General features: G+C 39.4%; 1 protein-coding gene across 2 annotated transcripts in view; it reads left to right on the forward strand.

Moving 5' to 3' along the window:
* ALDH9A1 (aldehyde dehydrogenase 9 family member A1) overlaps positions 1-13,749 on the forward strand; it is a 30,009-nt gene extending 16,260 nt beyond the window's left edge. The window contains exons 7-11 of one of the 2 annotated variants that reach the window (XM_081256472.1): positions 3,724-3,912; positions 4,128-4,215; positions 7,749-7,890; positions 11,341-11,453; positions 13,042-13,749. In XM_081256472.1, coding sequence (XP_081112598.1) covers positions 3,724-3,912; positions 4,128-4,215; positions 7,749-7,890; positions 11,341-11,453; positions 13,042-13,136 — 627 coding nt within the window. In that variant the 3' untranslated portion in view covers positions 13,137-13,749. The remainder of the gene's footprint in view (positions 1-3,723; positions 3,913-4,127; positions 4,216-7,748; positions 7,891-11,340; positions 11,454-13,041) is intronic. The other variant, XM_081256473.1, reaches the window with a different exon arrangement.
* The last annotated feature ends 28 nt before the right edge of the window (positions 13,750-13,777 follow it).

The following is a 13,777-nucleotide window of genomic DNA, read 5'->3' on the forward strand; positions in this document are numbered from 1 at the left end:
GGTGGAGCTCTGTAATGAGCCGTTTCTCTAAAGAGGCTTGGTTCCATTTAGTGGTAAATGGTATTTAGAAACCAAGATCTGGGTGCCAGGTGTACTCGTTTCTACTGGAGTGTCATTGCTCCTATGTCTTCTCAGAGGCCAGAGCCAGGAAATATATAATTGGCATATGTGTATGTATGCACACACACATCTATTTATGAATCCATCTATATTAATAACTACAAGTTTATACAGATATTTCCAATCATTCCAATACTGCAAGGTTTATTTTAGCCTCCTCCCTTTCATATTTATAATTTCCTTCTCTGACAGTGAGACATTTAGCTTCCATTACTCACGATATATGTAATTACTCCGTCCTAGAATATGTTTGTAATAGTTTCAGATTTGTGAAAGTACACTACTGTGAAAAATAAACCTTCTAACTAGAGTGCAACATTTTTTTTTATAGCTCTTTTTGTCTTTAGCCTGGGGTACAGTTAAAATTCTTTGTTCAGAAGTTAATGAGTCAGTTCTTCCTTTACCACCCCCTTCAGTATGGTTATGATATTCATTTTAAATAATGAGTTTATTCATTTCTGTTTGTATTTCATTTGGGGTTTATTTTCACCCATTCTTGCTTTAGGCGAAATACTAACATGGTTCTAAATGTCAGAATTTTACCAAAAAAGCAAAAACAGAAATGGCACTCCTCCTATCCCTTGTACCCACTCCCGTTCCCTCCTTCTTCCAATCCATCCCTATCCAGCCAAACCTGTTTCTCATTTTTCCTTCCTATTTCTTTTTACACAAATGACCAGGTACTGTATATTTCTTATTTTCTCTTCTTTCCTCAACGAAAAGGATAGCATATTAGAATTACTGTTTTGCTTTTTGCTTTTTTCACCTGGAAATCACTTCATTTCATAGAAATCTTCTTTCTTCTTTATAGCTGTGTAGTATAATTCCTTGTATAGCTGTTAGTTTATTCAACTACTCTCTTTTGGATGGGCATTTAGTTTCCAGTATTTTGTGATTACAAACAGTTCTGCAGTGAATAACCTCGTGCACGTGTGTGTTCACATTGTTGGAGATGTATTTTCAGAGTAAATTCCTAGAAGTGGTAAATGTATATGTAATTTTTTGTGCCTATTTTTTTGTGGTAAAATATATATAATATAAAATTGACCATGTTAATCATTTTTGAGTGTACAGTCCAGTGGCCTTAAGTACATTCACATTGTTATGCAGCCATCACCACCATCCACCTCTAGAACTCTTCTCATCTTACAGGACTGAAACTCTACACATTAAACAATAACTTCATATATCCTTTTCTTCCCAGTCCCTGGTAACCACTATTCTACTTTCTATCTATATGGATTTGACTATTCTAGGTATCTCATATAAGTGGAATCAAACAGTATTAGTCCTTTTGTGTCTGGCTTATTTCACTTAAGGTCTTTAAGGTTTATCTATGTTGTAGCATGTGTCAGATTTTTCTTCCTTTTCAAGATTGCGTAGTATCCCGTTGTATATGTATGCCACATTTTCTTTATCCATTCATCTACCGGTGGACATTTAGGTTACTGCTACCTTTGGCTATTGTGACTAGTACTGCTATGAACATTGATGTACAATTATCTATTCAAGTCCCCGCTTTCACTTCTTTTGGGTATATACCCAGAAGTGGAATTTCTAGATCATATAGTAATTCTGTGTTTAATTTTTCAAGGAATTGCCATACTGTTTTCTACAGCAGCTGCGCCATTTTACATTCTCACCAACAATGCACAAAGGCTCTAATTTCTCCACATCCTTGCCAGTACTTGTTATTTTCTGGGTTTTTTGGTCACAGCCATCAGAGTAGACGTGAAGTAGTATCTCACTGTAGGTTTTTATTTATATTTCCCTTATGATTAGTGATGTTGAGTGCATATATAATTTTATAAGATAGTGCCATATTCCCCTCCAAATGGCTTAGACCAACTTGCATTCCTACCAACAATATGTGTGTGCCTATTTCCTCATGAGGTAAGGGGTGATACTTCATTGTAGTTTTAATTTCAATTCTCTAATTATGAACGAGATTGAACACCTTTTCTAGGCTTAAGGACCATTTATATGTGTGTGTGAATTGTGCATAACTTTTATCCAATTTTATATTGAACATCTAGTCATTTCCTTCAATTCTTTTTGTAGAGATTTTTTTCTTATTCACACATAGTGAAGTTCACTTTTTTTCTTTTTGGCCGTGCTGCAACGCTTGCAGGATCTCAGTTCCCCAAAGGTTTGATCCCCCCAAGGGATCAAACCCGGGCCCTTGGCAGTGAAAACGCCAAGTCCTAACCACTGGGCTGCCAGGGAATTTCCAACTTCACTTTTTTTGGTGTGTTATACTATCAGTTTTGATTTTCCCTCAGTTTTTATAAGTTATTTAAATATTGGTGATAGTACCCTTTATCTGTGATGTATGTTGTAAATGTTTTCTTCCAGTTTGTTGTCTTGGCTTTGTTTAGGATGTTTTTGCCATGCAAAAGATTATTAATTTTATGTAGTCAAATTTATCATTTTTTTCTTTCATTGCATCTAGATTTTGAGTACTAGTTAGAAAACCTTTTCCTGTACCTAAGTTATAGAAGAATTCACCTATATTTTCTCTTGGTAATTGGTTTTTTATTCTATATTTAGATTCCTTATACATTTGGGGTTTACTCCTGTGTACAGTATGAGATTGTATCTTATTTTCCACATGGCTAACCAGTGGAACCATTTATTACTAATTCATCTTTACTCTAGTGGTTTTAGATTCTACCTTTGTCATAAACTAAATTTCCCTGAGTACTTGGATCTATTTTTGGACTTTCTTTTCTATCCTACTGTTCTGATAGCCTTTGAGTAGTATTTATGTTCATGTCTGTGGGAGGTCTAAATAGTCATTACTTGTGTGTGTGTGTTTTTTTAAAATTTTGGTTGAGTTGGGTCTTCGGCACTGCGTGCGGGCTTTCTCTAGTTGCGGCGAGCAGGGGCTACTGGGCTACTCTTCATAGCACTGTGTGGGCTTCTCATTGTGGTGGCTTCTCTTGTTGCGGAGCACGGGCTCTAGGCACACGGGCTTCAGTAGTTGTGGCACGCAGGCTCAGTAGTTGTGCCTTGCAGGCTCTGGAGTGCAGGCTCACTAGTTGTGACACATGGGCTTAGTTGCTGTGGCATGTGGGATCTTCCCAGACCAGGAATTGAACCCATGTCCCCTGCGTTGGCAGGGGGATTCTTAACCACTGCACCACCAGGGAAGTCCCATTACTTGTGGTTTTAGAGACAAACATTGACTCTGAACTGCCCTAGGTTTTTATTAGACTCAAGGCCTCAGTTCTTGATCTATTTTTACTCTTCAGTCCCTTCCACTCTTACCTCCTGCTCTCAAAATATACAGCCAAATTGAGCATCTGAGATGAGGAAATAGGAAAAGTCCTATGGGTCATATGGATCTATTAATTACTTTAAGGAAATTTATACAAAAACAAAGGCATAACTTTTATCTCAAAGGGCAGAGAGTTTGTGTGTGGGGTACTATGTCCACAATTACATGTGTGATCCTATTCAGTATGGTGATTATTTTTAGAAATGGAACTAACCTTTAAAGAAAGTATACTGTCTCTTTTAAATTTAAAGCTGTTGGACTTTTTTTCCATTTCCTTTTTTCCCCCTCATCTACATATAAATTTTTATGTGTCTGTCCTTTAGGTTTGTTGTAATGGTACAAGGGTATTTGTGCAAAAGGAAATTCTTGATCAATTTTCAGAGGAAGTGGTGAAACAGACCCAAAGGATAAAAATTGGAGATCCCCTTCTGGAAGATACAAGGATGGGTCCCCTGATCAACCGACCACATCTGGAGCGAGTCCTTGGGTTTGTTAAAGTGGCAAAGGTGGAGGTGAGATGAGAGGAGGGGGAGGGGTAGTTACTCCTAGGTTACTTGCTCTATGCTTCTTTCCTATGGGCATATCCATTTGGGAGCTGTATTCTGCATTGTACTCGCAGTGGAGTGACTAAGTGTGCATTTGTTCAGGACACAAGTGGCATTTCGGGAATGCATACTGGGGTTTTATGTTTAACATAAAATATGCGTTCTTTTTTCTTTTTTGGCAGGGTGCTAAAGTATTATGTGGTGGAGACCTCTACGTACCTGAAGATCCCAAATTAAAGGATGGGTATTACATGAGACCTTGTGTGTTAAGTATGTCCTCTTCTTGTTTGCTTTTAAACAGTTTGAATTAAATGTCAGATAGACAAGAATATTTATAAACTGTGTATATGGTATAAGGCAAGGGTTGGCAAACTGTGTGTCCCTGCTACTCAGATTTAAGGAGTAGAAGTCCTCCCTTACCTTGGAAGCCTCATATGTGCCCCTTCTCTTCTTGGACAATAATATCAGTTACCTGGGACTTAACTGGGTGTACAGCTGTTGTTCTAGAATCAAGGCACTCCAAAAAAAAATGAAAGGGCATGTTTGTTAAAAATTCAGTAATGAATTTCTTTTCTCAAGAAAGTTGGTAAAGAATGTGCTTTTCTTTGAACTTTAGGTCATCAATATAATAAAACCAATTTGTTGGACAGTATATTAATATTTTCAAAAATTATATGATATAACAATTTTAGCACTTCTTTTCAATCTGAAACATCTCCTGGTTTGGACAGTCAAGTATGTGGTCATCCTACTGTCCTCACACCCAGCTCCTTCTCTTCTACTGGGGGGTGACACTGTTCTAGATGTTGTTGTTGTCGTCATTTACTTTTCTGTGTCATTTTATATTGTATGTTAGTATCTCCTATAAAAATATTGCTAGTTTCCTTGGCTTTAAAAAACATATATAGATGGAATTATGTTGTATAATTCCTTACACCTTATCCTGAAGATAGATTCAGCTGATTTTTGTCCCCAAGGTTGATAGTGGTGTCACACTTTTCAACACTTGATATTTGGTGCAGTTTAACCTTTTAGGTCTTGCTAAAAAGCTAAGGATCTGCTGAGGTTTAAGGGCTGTGAATTTAGCATCCATGCTATGGATTAGCTTGTAGCTATTAAGGAAGAGGGAAAACTTACTATATGTTTTTACATAGAAAATACAGGTTAAACAGTAGTGTATATGGTATTATCCCAAATCTATTAAAAATCAAATATGTGCATGGGAAAAAGAAGGAACAGAGAACATGCATCATATTTTTCAAAGGAATCAGGTTTTTTGTTTTTTTTTTTTAATAAATTTATTTTATTTATTTATTTTTGGCTGTGTTGGGTCTTCGTTGCTGCACATGGGCTTTCTCTAGTTGTGGTGAGTGGGGGGATACTCTTCGTTGTGGTGCGTGGGCTTCTCATTGCAGTGGCTTCTCTTGTTGTGGAGCATGGGCTCTAGGTGCATGGGCTTCAATAGTTGTGGTACGGGGGCTCAGTAGTTGTGGCTCACGGGCTCTAGAGCACAGGCTCAGTAATTGTGGTGCATGGGCTTAGTTGCTCCATGGCCTGTGGGATCTTCCCAGACCAGGGCTGGAACCAGTGTCCCCTGCATTGGCAGGCAGATTCTTAACCACTGTGCCACCAGGGAAGTCTGCATCATAATATTGATAGTGGATTTCTCTAGATGCTGGGATTAAAGGTGATTTTTTATTATACTTTGTGCATTTCTGAATATTACAGATTTTCTACAGAGAACATGTATTTTACAATTAGGAAAAAAAATATTTTTAAACAAACTGTGAACCTATGCAAAGGACAGGGAGCTAACTACCTTAACTTTATTCTAGTGATTCTGAAAGCCTTATTTGTCATCTACAGTGTCAGTATCACTTGGAAAACTTGTTAAAAATGCAGATTTCTGGTCCCTGCCCTAGACCCCCAAATGTCACTTTCAGGGCCCAGGACCTTGAGATCTGCATGTTAATAAGTCCTCAGTTCATTTTTACATGTTAAAGTTTGAGAATGACTCCAGAACCTCAATCTTTAGATTCATTTACTTGAGATTTGGGGCTAAAGTATAATGAGTGTTATGTGTGGGGCAGGAACCTTTTCTTTCCTCGTAACATCAACTGCCGCTTTATCCCCTCATCTCTTTTGACTCTCCAATATAGAATGCATTGCACACAGAGCCATACTGTGTTATCAACCTGTGTAAGACAAACTGTATTCTGGGACTGTTGGGTAATGAATTGTCTTGAGTAATTTAATATTCTGGCTAACAGTTTCCCTAAAAATTGTATGTGGATTAGTAATTTTCAAAGATTTAGATTATAATAAACTATCCTTAAACACAACCTAAAATTATTTAATATACCTTTGAAGATAGTTTAGGTGTCCTCAGAGTACAGTGTAACATACAGACGACACCAGAGTGCTGTTCTTACTTTGTATGCACAAGCTCTGTTTCATCTCTTATGAGATTTTAGAGTCCTCCTCTTTGTAGATATGTGAGAAGTTGGTTTTTAGCTTTGGCTAGTGTAAAGCTGGTGTTTAAAGTAGGGTTCTCAAGCTGTTTTTCTGCCTCCACATTGTTTACATGTATCACACAACCTTACAAACAACATATCTCACTCCATGCGTGGTTGCCAGCATTGAGGTGAGCTGTTCTTCAGCCAAAGTGTGGATAAAAGCACCACTGTCTTGAGGATCAGTGGGGTTCAGTATTTCACACCTAAATATATGAGCTTCTTTAGACATATATGCATGTTTTAAAATGTCAAGTGTGAATTTAATCTTTTTAGGGAATTAGCAACTTAAAAACTTAAGTACATTTTCATATAAAATGAACACTTTCAGTTATTTCTAAGTTATTATTTTTACATTGTATTTTTTTAAAATATTGTTTCTCATTCTAATCATATCAGGGTCATTAAGAAAATGAAAAAATATAAAAAATGTTAGTCATGTGTAACATTTTAACAGAAATTGGGAGGATATATACAGTTTGTACCTTTTTCAGTGAGTGTTAATCATGAGCATTTACTTATTAAATTTTCTTCAAAAACATTACATTTTTTTTTAGTAATCATTTTAATTCATTTGGAGTGCATCCTACACACACACACACACCGTTTTTTTGTTTTTTGTTTTTTTTTTATTTTGGCCACGCTGAGTCTCTGTTGTGGTGCACGGGCTTCTTTAGTTGTGGCACGCGGGCTTCTGTAGTTGTGGCATGTGGGCTCCAGGGCACACAGGCTCAGTAGTTGAGGCGCGTGGGCTCTCTAGTTGTGGCGCGTGGGCTTAGCTGCCCTGCGGCATGTGGGGTCTTAGTTTCCCAACCAGGGATCGAACCTGCGTCCTCTGCATTGGAATGCGGATTCTTAACACTGGACCACCAGGGAAGTCTCCAAAACATTACTTTTTGAGGCTTCATAGAAGTTCATCATTGGGTTGTGTACCATTCACGTGATCATCCCATCTATTTTGGATGTCTAGTTTGTTGCTTCTAGTTTTGACTGTCACGGGAATGTTGTGATGGAAGTCCTTGTATGTACATCCTTGTACACCTCATTAGCTATTTCCTTATGATGAATTCAAAAAAGTAGATTTAGAATGAACACAGAGGCCATGGCTCCTTAATATGTAGTGTTAAATCGTCATGCAGAAAGGATGCTCGGATTTATATTCACACTGAAAATGTCACATTGAAATTTCTCTAAAGCCGTGTATTCACTGTTTACTATGAACAGGAAATTTTAACGTGCCAGAAATAATCATTCCTTTGCTGATGTTTGGTTTTTTAATAATGTTTGCAGCTAATTGTAGAGATGACATGACCTGTGTGAAAGAAGAGATTTTTGGACCGGTTATGTCCATTTTATCATTTGACACTGAAGCTGAGGTTCTGGAAAGAGCCAATGATACCACTTTCGGACTAGCAGCTGGTGTCTTCACCAGGTAGGTGGGGAAGGACACCCCAAATGGCTTTGAAGAAATGGGGCTGCAGTGTCTTCTTAGATATTTAATTGATCTTATTCCCTCACTGGAGTTTGTCCTCACTGCATTTTCATCAGCACTTTCTATTTGCTTCAGCTAAAGTCAAAAGACGGCAAAGTAGCATTTCACAGTTAGCCCTGAATAGCCAGAGAATCCTAGTGTTGAGTTTAAATTAAGCTATTAGCTTTATTGATGAAAATTCTATCCTTTTTTCATTCATACACTGAATAAATATTTAAGTTTCTGCTCTATGTAAAGCATCATGTTAGGTGCCTATTAAAAACATGTATGTCAAGGAATTTAGAAATCTGTAAGCATATAAATACTGGGCAGTATCCTTCAAAGCCATGATTTTTAGCTTTATAGTAGTCCTTAAATTGTAATGCATGTAACACATGTGGGCCTTTTTTCTATTGTTGTGTATTTAGGGTGCTATTTCCAATTTTAACTGTTGTAAGTAATGTTGGGATTAATATCTTTGTACATAAACTTTAACCACTATAAGAAAAACAAAAAGTGATTTTGGAGAAAAATTTCTTAGAAAATTCTTGCAGATTGCTTGTTTATGTACAAATTCTGATTAGTCTTTGGCAGTAGTAGGCAGTTTTCTAAGACTGTTTACACTTGGGATTATGCTGTTTCTTTAGTGACATACAAGGTTATTATTTTCTGTAGTTTTGTGGTCAGGCACATGGGATGGAAGATCCAAGTCTCCCTTGAGGACCTGATGTAATAGCTTCTTTTTGAGTTCTGAAGGAAAAAGTGAGGAGCTACTTTTTTTTTTTTTAAATAGACTTTATTTTTAAGAGCACTTTTAGGTTCACTGCAAAACTGAGTGGAAGTACAGAGATTTCCCAGCTACCCCTGCCCCACACATGCATAGTCTCCCCCATGATCCACATCCCCCACCAGAGTGGAACAGTTGTTAGAACTGATGAAGCTACATGAACACATCTTTATCACCCAAAGACTATAGTCCACATTAGGGTTCACTCTTGGTGTGCATTCTAGGGGTTTGGACAAATGTATAATAACTTGTACTCACTGTTGTAATATCATACAGAGTAGTTTCACTACCCTAAAAGTCCTCTCTGAGGAGCTGCTTTTTTGTTTGTTTTGTTTTGTTTTGCTTTGTTTTTTGGGGCTGTGCCTCACAGCTTACAGGATCTTAGTTCCCCGACCAGGGATTGAACCCAGGCCCTTGGCAATGAAAGCACAGAGTCTTAACCACTGGACCGCCAGGGAATTCCCAGGAGCTGCTTTTTTTTTTTTTGTATATATATGTGTATTTTAAAATACTTATTTATTTATTTATTTATTTGGTTGTGCCAGGTCTTAGTTGTGCACGTGGGCTCCTTAGTTGTGGCAGGAGGGCTCTTTAGTTGTGGCATGTGAACTCTTAGTTGCAGCATGCGTGTGGGATCTAGTTTCCTGACCAGGGATCGAACCCAGGGCCCCTGCACTGGGAGTGTGGAGTCTTAACCACTGCACAACCAGGGAAGTCCCAGGAGCTGCTTTTTTTTTTTTTTTTTTTGTGGTACGCGGGCCTCTCACTGTTGTGGTCTCTGCCCCTGCGGAGCACAGGCTCCGGACGCGCAGGCCCAGCGGCCATGGCTCACGGGCCCAGCCGCTCTGCGGCATGTGGGATCCTCCCAGACCGGGGCACGAACCCGTGTCCCCTGCATCGGCAGGCGGACTCTCAACCACTGTGCCACCAGGGAAGCCCTGGGAGCTGCTTTTTTTGATTTGAGGATTGAGTGGGATAAGTCTCTCCTCTTGCTTTGCTTTGCCACCAAGATACAGACAAAGGCCAGTTACAAGGAGGGTAACTCTTTTTTTTTTTTTTTTTTTAAAAAAAACAGCTTTGTTGGGATAATTCATGTACCAAACAATTCACCTATTTAAATTGTACAATTCAATAGTTTTTAGTATATTTACAGATTGTACAACTGTCATTATAATCTAATTTTAGAACATTTTCTTCATTCTAAGAACAATAACAGCTACTCTGCATTTTCCCTTCCCCCCAGTCCCTGGCAACCACTGATCTACTTTGTCTTTATAGATTTACATATTTTGAATATTTTACGTAGATGAAATCATACAGTATGTGACCCTTCACGACTGGCTTCTTTCACTTAGTTCATCTACTGGCTTCTTCTCAAAGTTCATTTACTGTTATAGTATGTATCACTACTTTAATCCTTTCTGCTACTGAGTAATATTCTGTTGTATGGATATATCACATTTTGTTTATTCATTGACCCATTGATAGACATTTGGGCTGTTTCTACTTTTTGGCTATTATGAATAATGCTCCTATGAACATTCATGTATGAGTCTTTGTGTGGATATTTGTATATTTCATTTCTGTTATATACCCAGGAGTGGAATTGCTGGATCCTATGGTGACTCTGTGTTTAACTATTTGAGGAACTGCTAAACTGTTTTCCAAAGTGGCAGTACCATTTTACATTCCCATCAGCAATGTATAAGGGTTCCAGTTTCTCCACATCCTAGCCAGCAATTGTTATTGTCGGTTCTCTTGATTTTAGCCATCCTAGAGGTTGTGCAGTGGTGTCTTGTATCAGTTTTGATTTGCATTTCTGTGAGTTGTCTTTTTACTTTCCTGATAGTCTCATTTGCAGCACAAAATTTTAAAATTTTGTCAGTGTAATTATTCTATTTTTTCTTTATCTGTTACTTTGGGTGTCATGTCTAAGAAGATTGTATCTAACCGAAGGTCATGAAGATTTATTCCTGTTAGCTTCAAAGAGTTCTGTGGTTTTCACTCTGACATTTTAGGTCAGTGACCCATTTGAGTTAATTTTTGTGTGTAGTATAAGAAAGGGATCTTCCTTCATTCTTTTGCATATGTATATCCAGTTGTTCTAGCACTATTTGTTGAAAAGACTATTTTCCCCCATTGAATTGTTTTGGCACCCTTCTTGCGGCTGCTTAGTTTATACATGCGTTTGGATGAGACTATAAAATTCAAATCCTTATCTATTTTGCATGGATGGTATAAGATTTTAAAACACATTTTGAAGAAACAAGAATTTGGCAATGTTTTGAGACCCTTAGAAGTGACAGTCTAACTTCTCCTGGTAAGGTTGTAGCAAAAGAAACTGTGAATAGGGGCTTCCCTGGTGGCGCAGTGGTTGAGAGTCTGCCTGCCAATGCAGAGGACATGGGTTCATGCCCCAGTCTGGGGAGATCCCACATGCCACGGAGCGGCTAGTCCCGTGAGCCATGGCCACTGGGCCTGCGCGTCTGGAGCCTGTGCTCCGCAATGGGAGAGGCCACAACAGTGAGAGGCCCGTGTACCGCAAAAAAAAAAAAAAATAAATAAATAAGATAAAAAAGAAAAAAAAGAAACTGTGAATAACCAATGCATTTTTTTCTTCATAGGGACATCCAGCGTGCCCACAGAGTGGTGGCTGAGCTTCAGGCTGGAATGTGCTTCATTAACAACTATAATGTCAGCCCAGTGGAGTTGCCCTTTGGTGGATATAAGAAGTCAGGTGAGGATCTGGGAACTGTGAAAGCAAACCCCCGTCTCTAGAGACACTGGTCATAATTCAGTCCTTATGGAACAGGTTCCTAAACCTGTGTGTGTATCAGAATCACCTGGAAAAGTATATGAATTCCTGGTCCTCCCCAGGCCCACTGTAACCATCTCTGGGAATGGAAGCTGAGCATCTTTATTTTTTCCAAAAGCTCTCCAGAAGTCTTTGATGTGTAGACTGGATTGTGAACAGCTGGCATATATCTGAAAAAGGTTTATCTCATGGGTAGGATTACTTTTTCCTCACAGTCTGTGATTGCCATTAAGTGTAAAACCACCCCTAGGCATTCTAACCATGGCAAGTTTGTAAATCTAGTCTGTCAGGAGATTTGAGGCATCAGGAACATAGCCATTACTTTGAGGTTCTTTCTTTGGAGTTTGTTGCTAATTTCACCAATTCTGTATGAAAATTGGTTTGGACTTTGTAGGTGCACCATTCTAAGAGTCCGACCCCTAGTCTCCTGGCAGATATTTATGGCCATCACAGTGTTGGCAAACATATAAACATGGATGAATGATGATGAGATGGTGGGTGTTAATTTGACAGTTTTATTTGGTATTGCGTTTGGTATCATTCTGGCATTCTCTAGTCATACTTCACTAGTCATTCTTGTCCCTATGGGGTACCTGGAGGAGCTGTAACGCAGACCTAAATGCAGGGTAGGAACCAAGGCTCTGTTTTATTCATTCATAGCCCTCAGTGTTTGGAATCTGCAGCTTTGGCCTCAGTGGGGCCTCTGAGGCCAGCTTTCCCTTCCCTAAACCTGAATCTTTGGATCAGTGCCCATGGATATGCCTATATGAGATGAGAGGGACAGAAAGCTGGCCTAACATGCCCAATGGGCTCCGTGCTGAGAGGATTTGGAAAGGAACAAAAGGCAGAGTGAGGCCTTAGCAGGGCCATTGTGTATGTCCCATTTGGAATGATGCCCCCTGGAGATGTGCATTTTTGGAGACTGGGCCTTGCTCTTAGGATTCAGAGCCTGCCTCAGTCTGGGGTAGGGGCCACAAGGAAGGCTGTCCTTTCAGCACATAACCTCATCTACTATTGCTTGGGCAGTGTCTTGGCTTTGAGTAACCTGAGAGCCTAAAGGGTCCACTCCCCACGTGAGTGGACAGAGTATAAATAGTAGGTGCTCTTACAGATTTAGTATAAGAGAAGGTTAATAAGCCTATTATGTAGAGTTAAGTTTTAAGTTAGCACTGACTTTCAAAGGCATCAGGTGATTGATAATTGTAGAGAATGCTCTAATGCTTGATAAGAAAGTCTGAACATTTTTAGACCTTAGTCTAGAACAGTAGATACTAGAAGTTAAGAGTCGTACTGGTAAGAAATGAAACCTAAATATTTCCCCATTCCCGAAGGCTAGTGTGTCCCTTTTCCCGCATCTAGCTCCACAGTTAATACATGCTGTTGAGGACTTGATCCCAGAACTTCTCGGCTCTGTGCTATTCTCCAGCCCTGGGGAGCAGTGCCTGTTTCTTCAGGTCACTGTGGCTGGATTACCGCAGTGGCTCACCCTCACCCCTTCTCTTCCTTTCAGGGTTTGGCAGAGAGAATGGCCGTGTGACGATTGAATATTATTCACAACTAAAGACTGTGTGCGTGGAGATGGGTGACGTGGAGTCTGCTTTTTGAAAATGTGCAGTGAAGCCAGTGAACACGGCCGGGCCTGGGAATAATGAGAACCGGCTCTCTTGACTGCGGCGGTGCACAGCCACCTACCAGTTGAGATCCAGAATGTTGGCCATTCAGGATAAGAGAATGGTTCAGTGTTACTCTTCATCGCTCAATCAATTTCCTAAGTGAAAATGTGCGTAAGTGCCTTTTAGATGCTAATCAAGAAAGCTGTGATTTTCCTTAAAGCAAATTTCTGTGAAATCTTTGAGAGCCGCTCTTCCACAGAGCCGACCCACCGACAGGTTCATTCTCTAGCTTGCTTTAAAGAACCCGTGCCTTTAGAGGTTTCAGGGGGAGTCAGCAGAGATTTCTGCTCCTTGACATTTTTAAAGACATGGCCCCTTGTCATTCCATTCAGAAGGCTGGCAGTCGGGAGAGAGGGCTTGGCTAATAGTTGGGTCCGTGTGTGAATGCTGACTGGCCAGAGCCAGCGCTGCGGGGATGGGGGAAACCAGCTCCAGTCCTTGAGTTACAGCTTGCTCTCTTATGACAGAAGAGTTTCCTTTTAAACGTACAGATTATTTGTAATCCACTGCAGTATACTGAAACTAAATAAATCACACCGTCAGTCCTTTCAGTGTCATGTTTTGAAGCTATAT

This window comes from Mesoplodon bidens (genome assembly GCF_964165515.1).
Source record: "Mesoplodon bidens genome assembly, chromosome: 2".
In the NCBI taxonomy this organism is placed as follows: Eukaryota; Metazoa; Chordata; class Mammalia; order Artiodactyla; family Ziphiidae; genus Mesoplodon; species Mesoplodon bidens.